This window comes from Electrona antarctica (assembly GCF_951216825.1).
Source record: "Electrona antarctica genome assembly, chromosome: 7".
Lineage (NCBI taxonomy): Eukaryota > Metazoa > Chordata > Actinopteri > Myctophiformes > Myctophidae > Electrona > Electrona antarctica.
Genome location: NC_136812.1, coordinates 13,835,382 through 13,862,852, shown reverse-complemented (window position 1 = coordinate 13,862,852; position 27,471 = coordinate 13,835,382). Strand labels below are relative to the sequence as shown.

At 43.6% G+C, this 27,471-nt stretch overlaps 2 protein-coding genes across 2 annotated transcripts in view; one reads left to right on the top strand and one right to left on the bottom strand.

Annotated features, from left to right (window-relative positions):
* Nucleotides 1–14: 14 nt before the first annotated feature.
* On the top strand, nt 15–17,079 carry LOC306926126 (uncharacterized protein; the record flags this gene model as incomplete). The annotated part of the gene is made up of 17 exons (XM_079505386.1): nt 15–1,617; nt 2,007–2,146; nt 3,754–3,933; nt 4,846–5,188; nt 5,519–5,679; nt 6,596–6,624; nt 6,878–6,912; nt 8,153–8,381; nt 10,728–10,887; nt 12,519–12,648; nt 13,052–13,086; nt 13,224–13,314; nt 14,783–14,817; nt 15,071–15,134; nt 15,331–15,408; nt 15,591–15,616; nt 17,042–17,079. Exons 1-17 carry the CDS (start codon nt 308–310, stop codon nt 17,077–17,079), a joined length of 3,084 nt encoding a protein of 1,027 aa, XP_079361512.1. The 5' UTR covers nt 15–307.
* Nucleotides 17,080–21,490: 4,411 nt separating this feature from the next.
* Nucleotides 21,491–27,471, bottom strand: part of prkaa2 (protein kinase, AMP-activated, alpha 2 catalytic subunit) — a 30,449-nt gene continuing 24,468 nt past the window's right edge. The window contains exon 10 of the mRNA XM_079506700.1: nt 21,491–26,810. Coding sequence (XP_079362826.1) covers nt 26,557–26,810 — 254 coding nt within the window. The 3' untranslated portion in view covers nt 21,491–26,556. The remainder of the gene's footprint in view (nt 26,811–27,471) is intronic.

Here is a 27,471-nt window from a genome sequence, read left to right as displayed (position 1 = left end):
AGTGATTTAGGTTGATCTGTGACAGGATTCCAAAGCTGGTCCATCCACTTTCTCTACCCACAGTCAGCTGCACAGCAACACGAGTAGACAAACGGCCCATTAGTCAACAACATATCACAGGGTTGCAAAATTACAGTTATTACTGAAATGATTCACCTGAAAAGCATTTCCTTTTCTTGATATCTAGGCTAACAGTAGTGAGGAAAACACAAACTCCCATTTCAATAAACGGATGCGTTTTTTGCAAACCCAAACATAATGTCTTAATATTGACAGTGATACCATATACATTGTCTGTTTATGCATCATGCATTCCTTTCTCCAGGACGATCTGATGGACTTCAACGCCCTGCGGGCTAAGTTCCAGGATGAAGACATCCTCCCGAAGCAGCCCAGGACCAAACCCGCTCTCCCACAGAAACCCAAGGTCGTCTCCCCTCCCCAGAGCCCCACGGCTAACAGCCCCACCCAATATCTGCCGGCTGGGGCGCGCCCGTCCGTCCTCACCTCCATCTACCACACGCTGGACGCTAAGAACTCCCAGGGTCCCAAGGTGGTCTTCAAGGAGGACAAAAAGGAGTCCAAGAAGCCCCTGATCCCGACTAAGAGCAAGGACAAGGGCGAGTCCAAGTCCAAGGGTGGCAAAGACAAAGCCACGAAAGGCAAAGACAAGCAGAACGGCGAGGGGAAGGCGGACGCCAAGGTCAAGAAGCTGCCGCTGCTTCCGGGGATGGCCCGGAAGGTGAGCACTGGCGAGCTGGTCCCCGTCACGGCGCCGCCCAAAGTTGCGCCGAAGAAGAAGGGCTTCCTGGGCTTCAGGAATAAGTCTGTGAAAAAAGAGGTCCCCGCAGTTCCGGCCGATTCCCTCCTCGACGTTCCCAGCCCGGACGTCCCTGGACTGGACCCGGTCCTCCTGATGTCCCCGTACCCCGCCCTGGGCCAAACCGAGCCGGAGCCCGCCTGTGACGTGGAGCCCCCCCAGGTGCGGAAGGCACTGACACCGCCCGTTCTCACCACCATACCCGACTCCAGTGCTGTAGTGGCCGACAACGTTACCTTACCCTCCCCTGTCATATGCCCTGTCATGCGACCTCCTATAATGCGCCCGACCATCACTCCCCCTCCCCCTCCTACTCCTACAGTTGTCCTTCCTGATATCCCAGCAGCCCTGGAAGATCCTATACAAGAGCCTGAACTCCCTGCTGAGATAGAAACCTCCGCTGTGTCCCTTCCCGTCTCTTCTCCTCCTCCTCCCGACCCTGTCACCCCAACCCCGCCCAACCCAGAGCCAATAAGCCTATCACCCAGCCCCTCAGAAATGGACGTCCCCACCTTTATTCCTCCGAGGCCTGTTGTCCCTTGTCCCTCTCCGCCGCCTGAGGATGCTGTGGCAGAGGCTGAGGTGGAGCCGGCGGAAGCAGGAGAGGCAGAGGCGGAGGAGCCCCTCCTCTCGGTCGTAGAGCCCCCTCCGCCTACACCTCCGTCCCCCCAAGTGGAGTGCCCGGTGTCTGCGCTGTCTGTCCTGGATCGGGCGGAGATGAGCCCCGGGAAGAAGACCCCTCCATGTGACCAGAGGATCTTAAATGCCCTGGAGAGGGGGGCCCGCAGAAAGTTCAGGTAAACAACTGTTCACCATAGATGTGTTCTATAACCAATGGCACTAATAACAGGCCATAACAGGTCGAGTAGCAGGCACCTAACCATTAACCATTGTGGGCATCTCAATTATACATTATATATATTTTCCAAAAAATGTAAAAAGGGAAATAACATAAACAGTATGATTTGAGATCATTATGAGACCTGGCGTTACCCTTGTTTATGGCCTAAAATGACTGGCCATCCACAGGTGTAGCTATTGTGGAAATATTAGGCCTTAAATCATTTCAATAATGATTTTAGGCCTATGTCAGGCTCCCCATTTATAAAATAAAAACATTAGGTTTATATGACGCTAATGAAACACACTAACATATTACATTATATCTTCTCATCCCGCTAACTAGCCCCGTCACATCAACCACTGTCACACCAACTCCTGAGGAGCCCCCCATGTCTGTCAGCCCCACCAGCTCTTCATACGAACTCCCACCAATTGACTATGACGATCAAAACAGACCGGTGGAAGTCAACGGCTTCGACCACAGTAAGACGGACAGAACACACTGGAGCTCTCTCTCTCTCTCTCTCTCTCTCTCTCTCTGTTTTCCACCACTTCGTGTTACCCTGTGACTTTACATTTTTTACTTCACCCTGAAGAAAATACACCTCTCATGTTGGCACACCGGATAAATGTACCATGCAGTCACAAAACCAGAACTCTAGCTTCTAAAAGTATATATGCAGGAGATGTCACCATCTGTACACTTTGATGTCGGAGGGTGCTATCATGTGGTGATTTTTATTAAGGCAGTGCTTCTCAATGTTTGATTGATTGCATAGTTTATTAACAAATGAACTTTGGTGGCAAGCTGGAATACTTTTCTAGGGCCTATTGTAATTTGTGGTCAGGTGCTCATTAATGGTGTTTTTTAATGGGGGTATAGGAGTCGTAAAGTTTGATGGCTGGTGGTGGTAGGTCAGTCCACATTTTGGTGGCAGAATAGTTGAATTGGTGTCCAGACTCTCAGGGTTGGAACCGAATGGACCCATAAGGTTGTACACTCTCAGATCTACGGGGTTCCACGAAATTAAAAAGTCTGAGAACCACTTTGAGAACAATAAGGAAAGAGTTTAAAGAGAACAAAAACAAGCGTGTTGGAATCTCCGTCCTGTGCCAATAATAACTAGCAAGGCAGGGTGGAGGAGGACAGGTATGTCAGCTATGAAACATCATTGTTCAAAAATTCAAGTTCAAAATGTGCTGTACACTACAGCCTGCCATGTGTGAAGAAGGCTACCTCCCAACCTAGCTGACGCACCCCCCCACATGGAAATATAAATTGCATAAGCTAGCTATATAGAGACATTCTTTTTTATCCACATATATTATGCAAATATATGAACCTGAATATGGCATAACATGTGCAGCATAGGCTATATTCTGCATATACTTGCCATATATTGGCATAATATGTTAATGTATTTAAAATAAAACCATAGCACCACCATTAGCCTTTTCATGTCATGCACCCCCTAGAAGGTGCTCGCGCACCACAAGGGGTGCACGCATCACAGTTTGGGAACCACTGGGACAGGCTATTTCAGGGGGACATTACACTACATAGGCTTGTAGTGTAAGACAGGAGCTGAACCCTCCTGTTCTTTCCAGGTCATGCCTCTGTTGTCAGTAGGCCCCGCAGAGTGCTCAACACAATGGCTTGGACTGGTTTGCTGTCCTCACAAGTCAAATTCTTCCACTTGGCTTCTTTTGTCCTTCTGTTTCTCCCCTTTGCTTCTCTGGACACTTCCTTGTAAAAACACTCATTGTTTCTTCTCCACGTGTTTGCTGTGTCTGTTATTATCACATACAAACTGCATACCTTCTCTGTCAGGTAAAAACACGTTACGCCACGTTTTGAGCTTGCGGATCTGCTACTTTTGATACTTTTTAGTGTGACACTGTTGTGTGATCAAAGTAGGGCATCAAAAAAAGTTAGACTTGCTTGACAGCAACGATATCATATGGCATATTCACTTGCATATCACTTCATATCTAGTTCAAATGTGAATTTGAATAGCAGCCACCAGAAGTCATGATAAGTGGTACGGTGAAGTACAAATTATTGCAAATGCTATAATTTATTTTTGCAGGGCAAGCATCCCCCCTTTTGGAGGGTATTACTGAGGAGGAGACTGACTTCATCCCTGAGCTTATGGTGGTGGAGCCGCTCCCAGACCTAGAGTCCCTGGGTTCAGCTCCAGAGAAGCCTGCCAGACCCCCCATCGTTGACCTGACTCCCTACCTGCCTCCGCCAGCTCTGGAAGACAACTGTATGTTCATGACTCCATTGTGACACAAAGCTATATCGTTGCTGTCGGGCAGAAACCTCTTATCTTCATATTCTTACTTTTCGTGTTTTGTCATAAATTAACGCCCTAATTGATCATACTACAGTGTCACTGACAAAAGTATCAAAAGCTGAAGATCTACAATCTTGAAACGTGGCACGACGCGAAGAGACTTGACCTTGCAGATCTGCTACTTTTGCTATTTTTGAATTTGAACCCTGGGAAATATGAGGTTTCCACCCGACAGAGACGATGTATTAAATCTCTTGATAAAACGTTAGGCAAAGTTGGGCACTTGGGTGGTGCAGTGGTAAAGTAGCTGCCCACCACCACGGGGTCTGGGGGTTCGAATCCATGCAGTGTATCTGGCTTTGTTGAGTGTCTATCTATCTATACGTGAGCATAACTGACCCCGTGTTCAGGGGAGGGAGCCTGAGCGACCCCGTGTTCAGGGGAGGGAGGAGGGAGGAGCGACCCCGTGTTCAGGGGAGGGAGGCTGAGCGACCCCGTGTTCAGGGGAGGGAGGAGGGAGGAGCGACCCCGTGTTCAGGGGAGGGAGGCTGAGCGACCCCGTGTTCAGGGGAGGGAGGCTGAGCGGGGACGGTGATAATTGTTACTGCATGTAATCCTACGGGCTGGGAGAGTGGTGGGCGGGAGGACAGAGGCTCTACCTTATGTCCTCCCGGTGGGGGCTCCTCACTGGCTGCTGACGGGTCAGTAGCATAGCAGCAGTGACAACACGCATAATGTGTATGTGGGTTGGAAATAACTGGCACAACGGCTACATAAAAAGGAGTAAAAAGGTTCGGCAAGGTCAAGTTCCACCCTTTATTTGTGAAGCAAATGTTATGTTTTCCTTTGTTTATACGATATATTGTTTCCCCCCCCTCTCAGCAATAGATATCCCTGCTCCTCCAGAGTTCTCAGAGGGAGAGGTCAGCGCCGAAGTCCTGGAGGTCGAGGACGTGGGGTCGGATGCGCCCGGTCTCCCCTCTTCAGAGTCGCCAGAACTGGAGTGGGGCACCGGGGTGACCGACAGTCTAGACAGCCCCGAGGGACACACCTTCCCGGAGATGGACAATGCAGAGTTCAACGGCAACGGCATAACCATTCCCGAGTCCGAGATCCACGGGTTTACGGAATATGACGGCGAATTCCAGGACGTTACGGAACCGACGCCGGAGGCACCCGACTCCTGCTCCTCTCCCGTCACTCAGGACACCCCGACAACTTCAGCGTGAGACAGACGATAACACACACACACACACACACACACACACACACACACACACACACACACACACACACACACACACACACACACACACACACACACACACACACACACACACACACACACACACACACACACACACACACACACACACACACACACACACACACACACACACACACACACACACACACACACACACACACACACACACACACACACAACTCTATTCCATGGGTATTTATATCAGAAAGGGGTGAAACTGTCGCCCCGAAATAAGCATTTCTGAGACCTTTTAGTTTACCTCTTGAATGAACCTTCTGTCCCACCCAGGCCTCTAACGGAGAACAGCATATATGAAAGTGGTGACATCTATGAAAGTGGTGACATCTATGAGAGTGGTGACGTGTACGAGAGCATCTCCCCCTCCGCCACCAAGAAGAAAGCAAAGGGCGACGGAGGCAAGAAACGCAAAGGACTACCAAAGGTCCTAAGTAAGTACAGTACATCAGTGTTTGTTTAAAACCTACAGTACAGTTCATGGAATATCAGATGGGCATGATTTAAGACAATTCAAGATCATAGCAATGTCCTTTATATATATATATTTATCTTTTATTAATTTTGTTTTTTGCAATAATTACAGAATTCTACACAAAAGATATAAATATAATTTTGTACTATCTTCATATCAGTTCATGTCAAAACCCCAACCCCACCTTGTACAAAAGTATAGGGTATCCTATATTAACCTTAGCATCCCTATTTCGGGCAAGTCGTTAAAAGAAGTACGTGTGTACGTCTGTAATCCACATAATTCGAGAACCGTTCGCCCCACCGACACACGCGTTCCACACCCCCACAGGGAGTGAAGTGCCCGTCGGATAGCCGGTTGTCCAGAACCAGCACAAAAGCCTATGCCCGGGCACTGGACCTGATCACCCCTATATCTCCATATATGGAGCTGGCCTGTTCTGACATCATTCTGACATCTGGATAGACTCCATATTTGGGCATGCCTGACAAAGAACTCCATATATGGGCATAAAAGGGACACAGACTTAATAACGGGGTGAGGCTTGCATTTCCAACTGGCATCGTTCCAAGTAGGCCAGTGCCCAACGGGCACCACTCTAGTTGTTTTAAGTAGTCAACAAACAACACCCATCTGGTCCTCCACGCGGGCCGAGAGTTCACTTATTTACTAATATTAGTTCATCCTAGTTACCATCGTTCTGTAACCTTCAGTTATCAGTCAAACTTTGATTCCACCCTCTATCGTACAATCAACAGCATAGAGATAAGATAAAGTGGCTGTTTACATGATGCCTCCATTATCTGTTGTATAGAAAGGTGATACAAAACGATATTGTGTGTTGTTTACATAACTGTTTTTCTCATTTAACGTAGATCCGTATGCTGAGACACAGCCGCCAAAAGTAAGTAAAGGTCTTTGTGTGTGTGTGTGTGTGTGTGTGTGTGTGTGTGTGTGTGTGTGTGTGTGTGTGTGTGTGTGTGTGTGTGTGTGTGTGTGTGTGTGTGTGTGTGTGTGTGTGTGTGTGTGTGAATAAGTGTGAATAAGTGTGTGTGAATGTGAATAAGCTTTAAGGAATAGAAACCCCTCTTCTTATCATGACAAAAGCTGTTTATTTATTGCAGCAATCTCTTTATCTCTCTTCTTTTTGTCAACAGGCTGAAGAGAAAATCAAGACGGGCAGGTTTGGCAAGTAAGGCCTACATTTTGACCCATTTCTGCTCTAATATCAGATGTGTGTTTTTGTCTCAGTTATCCCATAGAGGTACAATACAATACATTGTGAAATAGTGTCTCAGTTACCCCTTAGAGCAGCAGTGGTTCCCAAACTGGGAGTCATGATTAGCTTAATGTGCAACATTGTTTTCTCACTCAACAGTAAACAGACCAACATACCTGTAGTATACTGTAAGTGTATACAGCATATCTGCACATTTCTAAAGTTATGATTTAAAGGAGCATTCAGTGATTTGGGTGATTTGGAAAACCACCCAGTCCGCCCCGGTAACAAAATGTGCACATGCACGCTCTACAGTGGGGGGAAGTGCAACAGGCCAACAGCATGTGCACCAAGGCCCGCCCCCACTCGATCATGATTGGAGGAAGGCCCCACTCATCCTGATTGGATGAAGGTTTTGCCACCCGCCACCAAAACTGAAACTAGGGTTTTTTGACCCCAGGGGCTCACTGGGGACAGGGAGGAACTCCTTATATGGTCAGCACACTCTATAGTAGGGAGGATTATCCAGAAAAAAAGAAAAAATAAGTGATATTTGAATTAAGTCAAATCACTGAATATACCTTTAAAGACTTTTAAGTCCTTTTTAATATCTTAAGACCATTACTACGACAAAAATAACCAACAAACTACACTATAAAAATGATCAAACATTGGCCAAATTGTCAAATATTACCGTAGAATGCTTTGAAAATAGCCATTCTACATGCTCACAAGCATGTAGCCTGTAGATCGGCTATTTTCGGCCACAAAATGTATCTGTGGAATGCGAGACAACTAAATGAAATGTTTCCATTTCAAGTGCTTGTCAGGGTGGGGGCATATTTCCCAGTTCAAATACGATTATTTTGGTAGATCACAGCCTGAAAAGCCTGAGAACCACTGTCATAGAGGTACAGTACACTGAAATACAGTGTGGCTCAGTTTGGTCCCATGTGGAAACCATACTGTATATGTCCAAAACTGTTACTTTTCAGGATTCAAATTCTAAAACAGCAAGGTATCAGATCTACAAGCTCAAAATGTGCTGCTTTGCACTGCATTTCAAGCTTGTATATCTGCTTCTTTTGACGCTTTTGTGTGGAGCTCTAGTATGATCGAGTATGGCGTTAATTCACAAAAAAAGAATAAAAATAAACATAGCAAGTTAAAATATGGACTCTCACCTATAGTGGCATGCCCAAAATAGTTCTTAACACACTGACACCTGTGGCTGGTCTGTCTTCCTTCTCCGTCCGTCTCCGTCCAACAGGACCGACAAGAAGGCTGCTCCTCCCGAGGGACCCGACGAGAAGGAGCTGAGGAAGAGAGAGAAGCAGCGGCTGGAGAAGGAGAAGAAAGAGCTGAAGGAACAGAAGGAGAGGGAGAAGAAGGAGCAGAAAGAGAGAGAGAAGAAGGAGACCGAGATGAAGAAGAAGTTCAATGTGAGCAAGTGCTTTTCTTTTTGACTGACAAATAAGGAGAGGACGAGGGCTGTCACGATTACACATTTAAGTTGACGATGAATTGCTATACAAATAAGAGTGATTAACGATTTTATTGTGATGGCATGGAACTTTGGAACATAGGAATACAATTCTGTTTGCCTGGTAATCAAAAAATGCACAGGGCAGATATGACAAATAACTGAAATATACAGAGACTGATATATTCATATTTTTTATACTTAAAGGTAAAAAATAATAGCGGAAATAGCTGATCTACAAGTTTAGTAGCTTGCAACATGTTGTAAGATTGTAGATTAGCCATTTCAGCATGTGTCACACTTGCCTAATGTGGGTAGTATGAAAACCAGGAAAATATATAGAAAATAACCTCCAGGCAGATTCTGTTTGTCTTTATTCACACAGACCAAAAACAAAGGTATTTACAGATTACTGGACAGGTGGCCCTTACACCTCCACAGTCCTACTTTGACTGCCAGGCAGTGGGAGGCCTCCCTAGAGTCCCTACATATAAAGGCTAAGCCCCTCCCACTGGAACACGCCACCCTGAATTGATTCCACAATTACACCAGTACTTCATAATGTCCAGGGACAACACATATTATTCATCACATATTATTATACATCACTTATTATTCAATCAATTAACCATATCATACAAACAATGAGAAAGCAGGGTACTCTAAACAAACCCTCATACTGTTGGTATGTTCCCCACACCCCACAGCTGATAGTTGCTCCCTACCATGGAGACAACAAGCAATTAACAATCAAGAGTCAACCAATATACATACACAGACCGAAATAATATAATTCTCTGCAACATACACAATAAATAATAATTCAAACTTTAACCCATTTATTATTTAGAAATAAATAATCAGAATTTAATACAGGTCGTTCAATATATCATCAGTGGCAGGGTGAACTGCCACAGCATGAATATATGAAAAATGTTCAACATGGAAACGATTATGACAAAAATAATTGCGATTATCGCAAATAATTGTGATTAGACCATTATGTAATAATTGTGACAGGCCTAGAGAGGAGAGGCAATTTATGCATTTAGCAGACTTTATCCAGAGTGATTTACATTAAGAAACAAACAGATAGGCCTACATCAAATGCATAGAGACGAGACAGTGCAGTGCCTCAGTAATCTAGGATTACAGGTAAACCAAGAACCTAGCATTTGTACTCTAAATATCATGCTATCCAACTTTGCATTAGTCTGCATGGTTGTCAAGACTAGGTCAAGAGCTACAGGCTAAGGTGGAGTGGAGGCGAGTCTTCAGATTACGGTGGACATTTGGCAGCAAGTCTGCAGTTCTAGTTTGGGAGCCAGGACGAGAAGAGTCTAGGACATGTGGGGCGTTGTCACGGATGTTTTAGGGAAGGTTCTGACATCTGATCTGTAGATGAGAGGAGAAGAGAGGAGAGGGGGGTGTGTGTGCTTTGGCACAAAAACCTGTCCGAATTCATTCCTACACAGAAGAGCTGAGAGAACCAACATGGTGCCATAGAGACCTCGAAGGAATCTATAGTCCTGGTTGTCTGTTCTGTTATGCACAAAAACATAATCTATTGTAAATTACTACCTTTCTAGTTACTTCTAGTGTTGAAACGCAAACACTGGGCCTGCGTTTGTGAAAATATCTTCATGCTCTGCTATAACCAAAGCCAATGCATGAATATAAAATACCTGTCCTTTTTGACATGATATAGTAGTAAACAAAGGTGTTACCAATAATAATAATGAAGGTCACATTCCATTCAGGACAAACAGAGTCAGGGTCAGGCCCCCAAAGCGGCTGGGAAACGTGAAGCTGCCCCCACCCTACTGGCCAAAGCTGGAACTGCAGGCGGGCAAAGTACATGCACGAGCAAAAGAGCACGCAGCTGGGGTTTAACACAGCGCTCGTTCATAAATCGATTCAGGCGCGTTCATGGAGGTTAGCGCTTCAGCATTTTGGGCACCATTATGGTGGTGTGCAAATCAAGAAAATGCAGAAGTAGAGCGTTCTTCCACGTGCTTCAAATGCCAGTGAGCAACTTCCATTAAAACAAATAGCTGGGGGCGGGGCAGTCCACTCTCTAGTTTATATATAACTCTATGGTCAGGGTGCTGCATGTTACACTAAATAGAATGGAACCTTGATAGTATCATTGGTGTGTGTGTGTGTGTGTGTGTGTGTGTGTGTGTGTGTGTGTGTGTGTGTGTGTGTGTGTGTGTGTGTGTGTGTGTGTGTGTGTGTGTGTGTGTGTGTGTGTGCACGCGCGTCACCTCGCACACGTCACTAACCACCTCCCTTCCTCTGTCAGATCACGGGGCAGGAGGAAGCCATGTACCAGGCCACAGTAACCGTGACAACAAAGGGACGCAAGAATGACCTGCAGGTGCAGAGCGGTGACACCATCAGCATCATCAGAACAACCAACTGTCCCAAGGGCAAGTGGCTGGCCAGGGACGGCAGCAACACCTGTGAGTTCCCAACCTACCACGTTTAACCCTAACCACCAACCTACCACGTTTAACCCTAACCACCAACCTACCACGTTTAACCCTAACCACCAACCTACCACGTTTAACCCTAACCACCAACTTTTTTTCATGTAAGGACCGCCGTCTGAAAGCATTTTGTACCAGGGGACCCCCAGAAAAGAAGAACAAATTCTAGATTATTCAAAAGTTTCCAAACAATTTTGAGATATTTCAAAACGATTCAGAAATAGCAAGTGTACAAGCTCGCAGCGTGGCACGAAGTGATGCGCTGTTTTTACATGTTGGCAATTTTTTTAATAGCCAACACGTAAATGGATAAAGTGGTTAAAATGATTGTGATGTTATGTTAACTACTTTTGCTTGGGATCCTTTGCCACCCTCAAGGACCCCTGGGGGTCCCCGGCCGGACACTACTTTGAGAACCAGTTTAGACCAGGTGAAAAGGCTTTATATTGAAACAGGGCCGGGTGCTTCCTTTACCCTTAGTTGATAGGAGTGTAGAAAGGTGAGGCTGATTTGAATACAATCAGCCGACTGACAGCTGACAGTTGAGGCACTGTGTATGTCCCGCACAAACTAACGGCATGCTTTACATGAAGTGCAAAACATGCAAGTGATGACATCAGACCAGGACGCTACCAACCGCTGAGAAACCATATGCTGCGTTCACACTAGCAGCGACAAAGCAACGGGCTACACGTCTTTTTCAACGGAAGCCAGCGACATGGAACTACAAAGTGATGACTGTCGCTGTGTGTGCGTGACCGGCGTGAGAAAAAAAGTCGACTTGGCTTCAACATTTTTCACGGCTCCAATGACTCAGCACTGTCAGCAGTGAAGCGTCAAGCTGTCATGTTTTTGTTTCACCATGTGGGACAACCCAACGTCTGTCTTGAAATGATGTCATATGGCAGGCAGCCAAGTCTATGGACTTTTAATGTTTGTTTAGAGCACTTTTTTTTTTTTGGCTTTCGTCTTTATTTTATATTTTTGAGTGGTGTAAACCACTCCTACGACTGGCTTTGTTAGTTTACGTGTCTGTCTGTCTGTCTGTCTGTCTGTCTGTTCGTACCAAAAAATGAGCACGGTTTCTATGGTCACCCAGTTCACACGGGTGTGATTTCATTACGTCAGACATTACGTCAGACCACAGCTGATCAGTCTATATAAGACCTTACACCTCTCAGTTCACACAGGTGTGATTTTTTATAGAGGGACAGACATTAGGCTGATAGGAAATGGGGGAGAGATATGGGGGAGTGACATGCAGTAAAGGCCGCCGGGATCGGCAGTCGAACCCGCGGCACACTGCCAGACTCGGGCTACCGGCCAAGGTGCCTGGACCGCTGAGCCACGGCCCAGGCCTGTTTAGAGCACTTATAACAAACAGTAGCAGCCTAGTCTATGGAACTTTGAATGATTTTTTACAGCAGTAAACGTCATGTGATGTCACGACGGTCACGTAAAGGAGTGAGGCGTCCCTCACTTCACACGAGTGGGATTTTTAGTGTCAACAACAATTATCCTAAAGAACCCCAAATTACATTGTGTTCATAATTTGGATTTACTATTGCTAAACACGTTGTTATTACATACCTGTGTGTGTGCAGATGGCTACATTGCTGTGGACCACGTAGAACTGGACATCAAGGAAATGTTGGAGCTGGGGAAGAAGGCGGCCATTAACCGTAAAACTAGCACTATCGCCATAGACCCAGAGGCAGCAAGTCTAGGGAGCAGGTGTGTACCAATTTAACTTATTTGTCCTTCATAGCACGACCAATTTGGAAAACTTTACCCAACAAACACAACAGGCTCTAGTTGTAGTGTGGAACTATGCCATATATTACATGACGTATTCCTCCAAATGTGAGTGTGGGTGGGTGAACCCCCTTATTTGGGCACAATTTGGGGGGACATACATGCAGACACTGTTCTAAACATCCAACTCCAGGACAGTATACATCCATTAGTAAATAAAAATGTTGCATTTATATTCACTCAGTCATTCACTACACACACATGGTTCAGTGTCTTGCTCAAGGACACTTTGACACTAACTCAGGGGTCATCCAGGTTTACAGTCTTACAAGTTGCAAGTCATACAGTAGATTATATATTATTATTTTCTTCTTTTCATCAGGACATCAAACCACTATCCACTCTCAACGGGCAGTTGTAAGTATTTATTTTTAGTTGATATAGTATAGTAGGCTAGTTAAAACACTATTAATTATCTACAGTATGTGGATTCAATTTGACACTGTGTGTGTGTGTGTGTGTGTGTGTGTGTGTGTGTGTGTGTGTGTGTTCAGTTACAGACGACAGTGATGAAGAGTGGGCGTGTGATGATGAGGAAGTTCTGTCCTCACCTACAGAAACCACAGACCCCTTCAGTACAGCAGCGTAAGTCCACACTGAGCTAAACCGACTTCCAACAACCTCCATTTATCTTTCACCTGAACTCAGCATAGTGTAGCGTAGTAGTAGTGTAGTCGGGGCAGGAACCTCTTATCTCCTTTATTTAAGTTGTTTTTTTTTTCTTCATAAATTAACTTTAGCGTACGTTCAATTGTTAGTATGAGGGTAGGCTTGGCACTTTTTGGCACATTTTCTTTCCCCCCTCGGCGAGTTGCCCTACTCGCAGTGCATATTGCACGTATACTTAGCGACTGCAATAATATATATATATATTATTTTTTTTGAGTGGTGCAACCACTCCAAGGAACAGCAATGTCCGTGTTCACCTACCTATGTGACTCGTGTTAACCTATGTGACTCGTGTTAATGTGTGTGACTCATGTGTGACTCATACCAGTAGGGGCGCTGTTGTGGCAGAAACAGCGACAGAGAGATGCACTGTTGCCTGCTAATGAGAGAGAGAGAGAGAGAGAGAGAGAGAGAGAGAGAGAGAGAGAGAGAGAGAGAGAGAGAGAGAGAGAGAGAGAGAGAGAGAGGCGGGGTGGGGGATTTGCACCACTCAGTTCACACGGGTGTGATTTTTTTTATTATGAGAAGAAACAGTTTTGGACATATGAGGTTTCCACCTGACGAGACGATAGCCAGTTCCCTCACCTGGTCAACTGATGAATGTAGATTTATATGCTACATTTACTGTACATTACATTTACTGTCAGCACGCGACACAGCGTGCTGAAATCATAGAAATTAAGTAGTGGAGGAGGCTGAACACACAGTCAAAAAGGACACGCACATCTATACCTTTTGGCTGGGTGCTGGATCAAAATGAAGTCATATAAGAAATGAAAAAATCGGCACACCAATTTCGGCTCCCAAGTTTCTTTACTTTTATTTCAGGTAACGTTTCGGGCTGCAGCCCTTCCACAAACACCTGTTGTGTTTGTTGGGTAAGGTCTGAGGAAGGGCTGCGGCCAGAAACGTTACCTGAAATATAAGTAAAGAAACTTGGGAGCCGAAATTGGTGTGCCGATTTTTTCATTTCTTATATAAAATCATAGAAATTAACACGAGGCTTTACACAAATGGATAACTAACTGAAACCGTATATACAAAACTAACTCAAACTAAACAAAAATCATGGAGAACATAGGCTTAGTTTATTAGTCAATTTATTTCATACTTAAGCCTAGTATTTCAGGGTGGATATGAAATCTTATCTTCCAATTCTTTAGCTGTGCAAACTGTTTTCAATGTATGATGTTTTGTTAAGTTTTTACTAATTTATTAAAAGGAATAGCACTAAAATAACAATTAAAATTAAAGCTGTGGCCCACGTACTTCCTATGTACTGCATGTATGAACTGTATGCAGGATCTGTGTGCGTTTTGTATTGTTTACATTTCTTTCTTTTGACAAGATTAAGATCTTCTATGTCCTTTTTTTCCACCCCCAGGGGTCACACCAGGACACACTCAATGCCAGATATGGGTAAGACACCACACCACTGATACTAGCATAGAGACTCCGCTAAGCCAACTTTGGTTAAAGGAATGTGTGTTGTTATAGTTATAGTATAATAACTATAACAACCCCCCCTACTGACTTCAGGAAGGAACATAGCCTTTTTTCCATTATAACGGCTCTCTAGATCATGCACAAAGTTCCCTTAACGACTATATCTGGTTTCATATTTATCATATTTACATGCAGTATAATGCTTTACATTACGTGTTATTTTCAGGAAACGAGGTGGTCAGCATAATCCACCAACACAGTCACAGTGACATCAGCACCGAGGGCCCACAGTGAGTCTGTCTGTCTGTCTGTCTGTCTGTCTGTCTGTCTGTCTGTCTGTGTATATCTGCCTACTACTCTGTGAATCTCTCTCTATATTCTCTATATCTATCTCTCTATCTCAGCCACTCAAACCTGATGTTCCAGATATCATATCTGGGCGAGATATGTGTATGATTTAAATGTCTGCATGTCTTTTTAATGCAGAGCGAGACATGAAGCACTTCAGAAGTTGGCCACGTTCTTCCATGCACCCAAACCTGTGGAAGAGGAGCCCACTCCCAGGTATGACACGCATGCACGCATGCACGCACGAGCACACACACACACACACACACACACACACACACACACACACACACACACACGCACACGCACACGCACACGCACACACGCACACGCACACACTTAAATACTGTACATACCAGTACATGTAATGATTTTGTTTTTCTTCTAATTAGTTCCAGCCACAGTACAGAAGAGGAGGCAGGAGGTATGTAATGCTTAACTCATCAAACTATGAAACTATGTATTCCTGAGTGTCTGGGTGTGGCACTGAGTAAAGCACTTACCCACCATCATGGTGATCGGGGTTTGATTCCTCCATTGGGCAGATAAAGTAAGTAAGCCTTGCCAAGCCATGAGGCCCATAGGGCAGGAGCCTATCTCCTGTTTCTGTAGTGTCAGGCAGCTTGTTGTACAAGTACACCCCCTGGACATGGGACTTATCCAATCCAACCCTTGATGCTAAGTGCCAAGCAGGGAGGCACTGGGTCCCATTTTTCAGAGTCTTTGGAATGACCCGGCCGGGGATCGAACCAGTCTCAGGGCGGACACTCTAACCACACTTTGTCACATTCCTAAGCCAATCATTTGATGGCCGGCGGAAAGATGATAATGTCTCCGGTAGGAGACACCGCAAGTCTCCTTCTGGAGACTCGGCCAGTCATCACATTTTTGGCTTAGGAATGTGACAATGTCAACTTCTCCTTTAAAGTACATGTCAAGTCTAGAGGGTTCGAATCCAGTGCGGTGCATCTGGTTTGGCTGATCGTCTAGACTCTATTCAAACTCAATTGGCCGTGTTTGGGGGAGGGAAGCCACCCAGGAAGGGTGATTATTTGAGCTGGGGGTGAGCAACGCCTGGAGCCAGCGGGGAATGTTGAATGGGAGGAGTAGGACAGAGGAGCTACATTACGCCATCCTCCCAATGGGGGCTCCTCACTGGCAGGTACTAGGTAGGCCAGAAGCAGTGGAAATACAGGAACAGAGGATTAAATTCAGTGTTGCCAGAGTTTGTGAGGGAAATAAGCCACCAGGTCTATGAAAACAAGCCCAAAATAAGTGACTGAAAAGAAGCGATAAAATGTGAAATATTTGGAACATCTTCTAAACATTAACAACACAAATGTGGTAGGGGGCTCCCTGGCACAACATATTTTCAGGTGGGGTTTAGGGATGGACAAATGCATAGGCCTATTCATTTGGGTGTCCACGATGACATGAAAATGTTTGAGAACCACTTATTTAAACAACATTAGGAAGCAATCCCAAATAAGCAACTACACAAAACATATTTATGAGCAACTATACAGAAAAACAAGCCCAAAGTCACGTATAATAAGGAGACATGGCAACAATGATTAAAAAAAAAGGTAGTAAATATAATTGGTTACTCTAAATGTATAAAAGACAAAAAGATTAATATAAAGAATTTGCATTTTTAGTCACAATATTAAGTCAACCACACACAGTTGTAATCTACCTATTGTCTAAACTACACATAGCTGGATTTGGCTGTCAATCAGTGAATGGAATGTGCTCCGAGCACCTGACCAGTCTGGTGCTCGGGAAGTTGAAGATTACAGGAAGTTGAAGATTACAAACTAAACACTATGATGTTTGTCTCTTTCTTTAGGTCCAGAGTTTGTGGAGGAAGAAACGCTTTGCCCGTGAGTATAGGATTGTCTCACACACCATACACATTACACACACACACACACACACACACACACACACACACACACACACACACACACACACACACACACACACACACACACACACACACACACACACACACACAGAGAAAGAAAGAATGTCAGACATGCTGTGCAGCCTGTTGGCAGACAGGTTTAGTGAGCGAGGGTTGAAGTGTTGCATGGCATTGGAGTAGCTAACGTATGAGTCAGTGAGTATGAGGGATGACTGACTGAGTAAACAACTTATACATGATGTATACTTAATCGCACGCCAGTGTTGCGCACACAGAAATTGCAGACACACAAGCCCACGACGGCAAATAGCCAATTTACAAGCTCACGACTGAAAATAGCCGATCTACAAGCTCACAACGTTGTGAGCTTGTACATCTACTATTTTTGGTGGGCACCACTTGCATGCAAATATGTATAAATCAGGGGTTAGTGTTTATACAGGCATCAATTAGCTTAGATATTGGCAATCGCAAATATTTTGCATAATTGTCTAAATGGTTTCCATGTTGAAAAAAATTTTCATATACATGTTAATACAAAAAAGCGGAAATAGTAGATCTTCAAGCTAATTTCTTTGTATATTTAAATTATTCGTCGTCTCTGCTGATTTTCTTTACGAATGACTACCTTTTATATTAATGCACACACGTTTAATGTAATGTTCCAATGGTCAATGCCAAAAGCACAATTAAATTGTTAATTATTTGTAGTATTTGTATGACCGTCAATTTAAGTAAAATGTCATGATGGTGACAGACCTACTGACACCACTGTCTACAGACACTACAGCTGTTCAACACAGGAAGTGGATGCTGACCGTGACCATGCCATGATCATCTTACCGCCTCCAGACCTGTATGCTGACATCACTGTCCAGTACATAGAGGTCAGTGGAACAAGAAGAAGAAGAAGATTAGAAATACCACAGTATAGAAACACTGTTACAAGTAAATGCCCTACATAAAATTCTTTACTAAGAAGTAGCCTATGAAAGTCCTGACGTCACTCGCTCATCCCCTCGATTCCCCTGGTTCACGGAAGTAATTTCTCTATGGAGGATAACACGGGGTCATCTGAAAATCGTTTCATGTGAGCATTGTGGTCCAAAAATAAACAAGCTGTCTCGGCGTTATTGTCAGGGAGGTGGCTCTGTATCATTTGCGACAGTCAGTCACTCATAATATGAGTGACTCATCATATATTATATGATGAGTCTGTTTCTAGCGAAAATGTAACTAATTCAGTAGCAGTAACAATAAGAGTAACAGCGTTTTCTCTGAGTCAGTTGATTCTTCATATCCATATGAGTGTAACGGCCGGGATGACATGTTTATTTTTCAAACACAGTTCTTATACGAGGCAATCTAAAATCCCCCTATGGGGATTACAATGCAAATAAAAAGTACATGAACCTGTGGATTTGCGCCCTCTACTGATATTGTCAGACGGTGCTCTATAGAGACCCTGATGTTAGATAGGCGGGTCACGGGTGGAGGGCAACGATTCAGGAGTCCCGAGTCGGTGTTGGCTAGTTAGACCCCATTACAATCCAGTACAGTACTTGAGTAAATGTAGTTAGTTACTTTCCAGCACTGCGAAAAGGCGACTATGATCAATGTCAACTGGACTACTCTGCTCAGTCTGCTGTAATGTTGTTAACATGGTGAATTCTTTCTTGTCTGTGTCAACAGAAATAAGCATTAGGGGAAACAACATCTCTACAACTGTGACAATCATCTGCTCTGAACTGGCTCACCTCACCTTCACTACGGACTCACCATGGAGATACCATGATGGCTGTTATGAACTTCTATAGATGGCCAATGGAACTTTGTAAGGATCTAAAGAATGGAGCTTTCTCCACACCGACCCTAGAACTGGACCTCTCCTGCAGTAGGCTATATGGGATTTCCTGTCTTTCTGTAGCGCATGGAACTACGCTCAACCAGTGGGAGACAATTTTGCTGGTGACTTTGGCCTAATGCTGAATTTATACGTGGTATGAAGGTGTTGCACAACAGAAATACTTTGCTGTACTTTGCTGAAGTTCACAATGTGTCGCAACGCATTGTGAACTTGTAGATCAGCAAATGTTTTCACTCGTGATGCGGTTGTTCGACTAAGTAATAAGGATTTACTTTTTTTTTGGCTGCTTCCCAGAAGGAGTCTGTTTTATATATAAATACAGTGCTCACCATACAAGCCAGGTGTTTGGTTGCAAAGTGGCCTATTAGCCACATAATCTGACGATGGACACAACTAACAAATACATATTTAGGTTTGGTTTCAACATCTTAGAAAGCTACCCTACCGTTCACTTTTTACTTTATCACTGCCTCTTAGGACTGTTCAGAGACATGATTCACACACACACACTGTACATACCGTACATACATACATACATAGTATATAAGTATTCAGTTTTTTAAACATGCAAATATTATGTTTTTCCTCCTCATTCCATTCCATGGTTGGACTTTATATTAAGCATTGCAGACTTTTTACAAAACGCTGGTTGCGGTCCAAACTGAAGCATATATAGCAAAGACATTGTTAACCTTTCTTACACATGTTACAGACGTCCCTTTTCTGTACGTTTTACTTCCCTGACGAACAACAATAAGTATTAAGTAACAAAAATGCAGATGATGAGACAATTAACCACTGTTCCCGTCTACAGTCACATCAGCTCGCCAAAAATAACTGATCTACAAGGAGCTTGTCGATCAACTATATCTTGGCAAAGTGGTTAAGGTCATGTTCAAGTGCTATAATTCTGCTCATGTGTGGGTGTGTTTATTTTTTATCTGAAATAAAAACACAAGACATTAATCGTGTGCGGTGTATGTGTAGTACTATATGCATAACAGTGGTTCTCAAAGGTGGGTCTGGGGGACCGCCCAGGGGTCCTTGAGGGGGTTCCAGGAGGTCCCCAGCTAAATGACTGGTAAAGCTGAGTGTACAAATGGAACCAAATTGCATTTGTACACTCTTAGAGTTACAGGGGTCTGTGGCCTAATGCATAGTAAACTGAGGGTCCTTGAAATTAATACTTTTGAGAACCACTGGTACAATACGCATGAGTGTGACATGTTTCAGCTTTATGTATACCAGTAAGCTCCAAACCTGTTAAAAAAAAATCACACCCGTGTGAACTGAGTGGTGCAACTCCCCCCCCCCCCCCCCCCCTCTCTCTCATTAGCAGGCAACAGTGCAACACCATCTACCTCTCTAGGTAGGTGAACACGGACATTGCTGTTCCTTGGAGTGGTTGCACCACTCAAAAAATACATGAACAAAAAAAGATTTAATGATTTTGTTTATTTTTGTTTTACAATAAATACTAATTGTAAAGTGCAAATCATCAGAACAGCAACACCATGCAGTGTAAAACAAGAGAAAATCCCCAATCCCCCCCCCCCCCCCCCCAACCCCACCACACACACACACACGAGAACATGAAGAGACACTAAGTGCGCACTCCCTCTCTCACACACACACACACACACACACACACACACACACACACACACACACACACACACACACACAGAGAGACATAAATCATATAACCCTTTCCACAGATAAAACACAGAACAGAGCTTGGTTATGGTAAACACTGGCTTTGGTTGCAACTAGAAACATCTTTCAGTCAATGTATAAGCCCCTCTGGCTCGTGTTTCTCCCTGTCCGATAGTAAGAGTATAGAGTGGACCAACATGCCACTATTATGGTAGCTGCATATACACCTGTAATAGTACAGTACTACACTTTAACAGGAGATTATGAATATATCAAAGATTTTCAGCTTTTTAAAGACATCTCGCCTTTAAAGATAATGACCTTTGGTTGATCAACTATTCTAAATTGTTGTTTTCAAAAGCAGTGCGGCTATCGGATTAATTTTGGCCAGATGTGGCCATGGTGTGATCAAGGCAGTGCACTATACAGGGGTTAAAAAGCCATTTGTGAAAGGACTAATGGTCGAAGTATATATTATAATGCTGCTGTTTGCCGTCTGCCGTTGCAAATGTCTAGCAGCAGGGGGCAGAGTTTAACCCTGGCCATGTTTAGTAAGAATACAGTAGTGTAAGTACAGAGGGAGAAAGACTGGCACCTGAAACAGGTGCAAAAGGAGACATAAAAATACAACAAAAGAAAAAACACGAACAGATACCGTAGGTTAAATTAACTAGCCTTGTAAAGGCAACACCTGTTTTCAAAGGCGTTTTCAAAGGACAAAAGGTGCATGTATGTTCAAGCAAAGCGAACTTGGTTTGTAGTCACTCTTCTGACTGATACACACATGTTTTAGGTAGGTGTAGGGGAATGACTGGTGTGGCCTAAAACAAACGGTGACAAACGACAGGCGCATGTGGTTATGATTTATTCTGCAAATCTGCTCGGTGTAGATATTTTGTCACTGTCACAGGACATGTTATGATACAGCTCAATACTGCTTAGTTTGGTTTTATACAGAAAACACTAAAACTTGGTGTTGTGTATAAAGCCATAAATCTATGAAAAGAAATGCTTTAATAATTAACCATATTAACCATGCAAAAAAATAAGTCCTAATGCTGTCATGGGCATTTTCTTTTTACCATTTATGCAAAAGGAACATTTACTGCCCACTGCTTTCAATTTATCACTTTTTGCAACACACATTTCAACTTACATTGCATTGCAAAGGATGCTACATTGGCTAGCTAGCTAGCTACTGCCTTGCTTGGAGAATAACTATGACCCATTTAGTTATTCTTATAACCAAGGGGACATATAGCGTCTGGTTGAACAGTAGTCATTTGAAATACAGTACATCTTATCTCATCATCCACCCACATTTTATACTGATACCAGTAGAAAGACTTTCAATATGTCACTGCAAAAGTTAACAAGACACCTCCAAAGAAACAGAGAGAGAGAGACAGAGAGAGAGATAGAGAGACAGAGAGAGAGAGAGAGAGAGAGAGAGAGAGAGAGAGAGAGAGATAGAAAGAAAGAATGAAAGAGCAGAGACAGAGGGAGGGAGAAAGATAGAAATTCACCTAAGCAGCAACAGCTTGTATTTTACATTCAGTCCTAAAATATTTTTTTAGGAAAAACAAAAACAAAGTCAACTTGATAGTAGACAACTACAATGGCAAACAGGAGGTACAGACATTGCAGAACAGGTCAGAGAGGACTACAGTGTCATGCATCAAACACGGTGGATTCACACTACAAGGTTAATTTTAAAAGCCTTAAATTATACTCTGTAGTGTACTTGTACGACAGTGATAATCTGTTCTCTTCCGCAAGCAACACCGTCACACAATGAAGTATAAATTAAGCTGCACACCACATCAGGGTTGGGGTCAAAAAGATTTAAGTTCATGAAACCACTAGAAAACTGAAACACCAACATGGGGTTTTCATTTCCATGTTCTGTGTTTGCGTGTTTGTGGCCTAATATGTTTTTATAATTAAGTTCTCATACTGTAGTTAAGTCCACCTTAAAAACAAAGACACAAAAAACAAAACAAGAGAGTGGACTAAACGGCCAACAGCAATGTCTGAACAGTGTATACACAACAACCATCTCTACAACTGACCAAGTTGTCCAAGCATTATTTTTATTTATCCCGCTCTTTTTTCTATCATTCGCTCTTTCAATCCCAGTCCGCCGACGTCAGAGAATACATTTTAATTGGCAATACAATTACAGCATGAACCTTCTTAACCGGTCACTATCATTGTCGAGCCAGTGAGCTCGTTATTAAATCTGTGACAAACAAGATGGATGCTACACCTTTCCACACAACACAACACACACACACACAAACAAGCGTCCATATTCTGGCCATGTCATGATAGATGAACATTCGGCAAAAATAGGCAAATATACGCAGCAAAAACTGGGTGAACATTCTGCAAAGCGATCAGCTATTTTTGCTATTTGACTTACAACACAGTGTAAAGTGGTTAATGGGAGTGTTTGCATTCTTTTTAAGGCAACCTGGGAAATGTTCCTGTGGCTTATTCTGCGCTAAGGTCTACATTCTACAGATACACACCATCTCACATCAACATCAATGTCTTCATCTCCATCCTGCTAGCTTCCTTCTCTGGGCCTCCTCATAAGGGCATCGCCAATTTCAACATCAATCGATGTCAAATCAAAAATTGAGAAATTACATGAGGGGTCGTGATTCTCGTTATTTCCTTGTGTTAAGCGCGCGCGCAGACACACACACACACACACAGTTGAGCTCAGTTCGTTTTAATACAACTGTAACGGTGTGTGGATGTTTCCTTTGTTGTTCCGCTCATGAGCCAGGCATAGTACTGTACTGTACTGCACGGTACTGTACTGCCATACCTGTCTGCTTGATGCTGCAGGCTGGCTGTGTGGTTTTTAAAATTTAATTATTTATATGCATGGCTGAGCAGCAAAATAACTCCCTGTGAGGGGCTACACTGGGGTAGAAGTAGCTCTGGTCCATAGCTCTAATATCGTTGCATTTAGAGCCATGTTACTGTCGACTTCCGGTTTCATTTAGAGCTATGTTACTGGCGACTTCCGGTTTCATTTAGAGCTATGTTACTGGTGACTTCCGGTTTCATTTAGAGATATGTTACTGGTGACGTCCGGTTTCATTTAGAGCTATGTTACTGGTGACTTCCGGTTCATTTAGAGCTATGTTACTGGCGACTTCCGGTTTCATTTAGAGCTTTGTTACTGTCGACTTCCGGTTTCATTTAGAGCTATGTTACTGTCGACTTCCGGTTTCATTTAGAGCTATGTTACTGGTGACTTCCGGTTTCATTTAGAGCTATGTTACTGGCGACTTCCGGTTTCATTTAGAGCTATGTTACTGGCGACTTCCGGTTTCATTTAGAGCTATGTTACTGGTGACTTCCGGTTTCATTTAGAGCTATGTTACTGGCGACTTCCGGTTTCATTTAGAGCTATGTTACTGGCGACTTCCGGTTTCATTTAGAGCTATGTTACTGGTGACTTCCGGTTTCATTTAGAGCTATGTTACTGGCAACTTCCGGTTTCATTTAGAGCTATGTTACTGGCGACTTCCGGTTTCATTTAGAGCTATGTTACTGGCGACTTCCGGTTTCATTTAGAGCTATGTTACTGGTGACTTCCGGTTTCATTTAGAGCTATGTTACTGGCGACTTCCGGTTTCATTTAGAGCTATGTTACTGTCGACTTCCGGTTTCATTTAGAGCTTTGTTACTGTCGACTTCCGGTTTCATTTAGAGCTATGTTACTGTCGACTTCCGGTTTCGCATAAATGCAGACCATCCTCTCATCTGTAGCGTAAATATAAAGAACGCTTTTGCTACTCACCAATACAAAGGCGGCTTGTGTTATTAGAAAGCTACGGTTAAAATGTTTATTTTTTATAAGAGCTTGTAGATCTGCTATTGTTCGGCCTCACAAGTATAGTACTACGTGTGTGTGTGTGTGTGGGCGTGCGTGCGTGCGTGCGTGCTCAGTCCTGACTATATGAAATGAAAAATGAAGGGCTTATTGAAGACGGCTACATGAACCCAACATCAAAGCAAGCCAACATGTGCGCAATACAATATGCACTTACTGTAACAACGAGTTGGATTATGCAGTTATGAGATGGTCTGTATCTGTGCTCTCTAAACCTAACAGTTAACCCGCAGTAGAACAGTATGTACAGAGTAGTGGGTAACACTTTCCTTAAAGGTTGGGTCTATAATGCATTGCAATCCATTAACAAGTCATAAGGCTTCATAACACTTGTCGTAAATGTCTATAATTGAATTAACAGTCTAAGTCCCCCCCACTAATTATCCATAATATATATAAATTATATGGATATGGAGTCAGGACAGATATGCCTTTTCGGGGAGGGGTCAGAATAAATTATGGACTTAAGACTGTTATTCCTCTCAACTATTATGCATAACAACTCACATAACAAGGTTTTATGAAGTATTGTACGTGCTGGTCATAATGTATTATAAGCTGAGCGGGAACAGCACAATATAACCTCCATTCCATTGGTCGGTTATAAAGTGTCTATGTATAAAGAGACTTTATGAAGCCATAGTGCCTTGACAGGCCTGACCTTTAAGGAAAGTGTTACAGAACTCTCCTTGCTGTCCATCGTTTCACAACAGGCTCTTCAAAAAAAATCAGGATAAACTCCTCAATGTTGATACAGTGCATAGAATAATGTTTCTACAGTGCCTAAATAAACAATCTTAAAAATAAATACAGATCTGATATATAAGATAATAGCAACCCTCTCTCTCTAGATATATATATTATGTATATATACTGTTTGAATAGACTCTTATTTGGTATGCCTTTTCGTCAACCTCATCTCATCTCATTCTCATCTACGTAAAGTGATCGTAAATATAAATATATCATACATGGATAACAAAATTGTCTTTACAAAAAAAAAAAATAGAAAATCTGAAATTAAAATGTTTGCATGTGTTTAAATGAGGACCGCAAGAGACACTGAACTAGATGCCCTCTCTGATGTACTCATCTTAATATAGAACTGTGGAGGGGGGGGGGGGGGGGTGTTACACTGACCTGGGATCAGATCAGTGTGTGGGGGTAACCTCAGAAGGCTCTTCTTTCCTGTCGTTTCACAATGTAGTGTTTGGTTGACATTTCATTTCAGTCAAGTCGGAAATCACAAAAGCACTGTGGGAAAGGAGAACTTGACCTTATCTGACCCTGTGTTCCAAGAACTGTGAACTCTGACCTCTAACCTTCTCACCCCTGGCCTTGGTCTAAGTTTCACAGGTTCCATTTCGTCGCTGTCGGGTGAAAACCTCATATGTCCAAAACCGTTACTTCAAATTCAACAGTATCAAAAGTAGCAGATCTACAAGCTCGGGTTCGAGCTTGCGGATCATGAAAACAACACAAAAAGTTGGAATATGGAGATAAGAGGTTTCTGCCCGACAGTTTCTATTTACAGGATCAGTTGCCACACAAGCCATGTGTGGACAGACCTTCGTCTTCGTCTCTGACCCCCATATATCCCCATATATCTGTGTCAAAACAATATATACCCCATATATCTGTGTCAAAACAAAAACAAAACCAAGCTGTGATTCTGTCAGCCCTTAATGGCTTCCTCTCCGGATCTCTTCCTTTACCTAGGGGCGAGTACTGAATAGCTGGTTTTCATCACCATCCAAATCTCACAATAAGCTATGGTATCTTATTGTCCACTCAATCCATTCAACTTTCTAATCTTTCAGAATAGGAACAGAGATAAAGGAGAAGGAGCAAAAGGAAAGGAGACTACTCAAGACATTTCTGAGATAGCCTACATAAAGTCATCTGTGATTGGCTTGAATTCCCCCCCTCCCCCCCCCAAGTGGATTTCACCCGTGATTGCTGGGGAAAGCCGCGGCGGGGGTCAAGTAGGTAAACCTGTCAGCGTGCCAGCGTGGTGATCAGACTGGCACACATCTCAAAGAAGTCCATGGTAACAGCTCCTTGGCGCGGGGCGAGCATGGGCGAGCTGCCGGTGAGCGAGCCGGGGAGAGAGGAGCTGAGCTGGGGCAGGTCCACAAAGGCGGGGCTGGCCGAGTCGATGCTCAGTCTGGGTCTGAGGAGGCCGGTCGCGGAGCCCGACCTCTGCGGGGTGGATGACCCCGAATTATAGCCGGTCGCCGCGATGATGTCGTCTGGAGGCAAAACAAGGCGAGGTAGGAAGCATTCATATCCAGTAGAATAAATAGAAAAGCTGTTCAGTAATAAACAAGATAGGGTCTAATGACGACGTGTCTGTTCCTAATATGGAGGGAGGGCGGATGGACAGACAGACAGACAGACAGACAGACAGACAGACGGGATCACGGAATGGACATAAGTACAGGATGGACATAAGGACACAAGCACGCTCTTGTGTCTAGACAGATTGGCCCTCACCACGCCATACAAATGGATGGAACTAAACACGTTATACTCACATTATGCTCCGTCTCATTTGTAAGGATAAACGCCCCCCTCACATTATTAGGACGGGTGTGTATAGGAAGGGGGCATGTATGATTACATTTATATCAAATCTCTAAATGCTGAATCAAGCAACTTAAAAACTGCCTGGGGTGCTCACAAAACCTTGAGTAGAAGCTAAAATGACATGTTGAATGTTGAAAAGATTAAACAATTACGTTTGGAATGATGCTGTGTACACGCTGTCGCGTGGAAACCTCCACATTTCAACGTTTGTTTGTTTTTTTCCTCACTTAAAAGGGGAAAACCACCCATTTTCAACATTTTCCAATGTCATTAATATACCTTAGAGCTGTTGTGTGGAATAATAAAAAAGTCCCCCCATTCTGT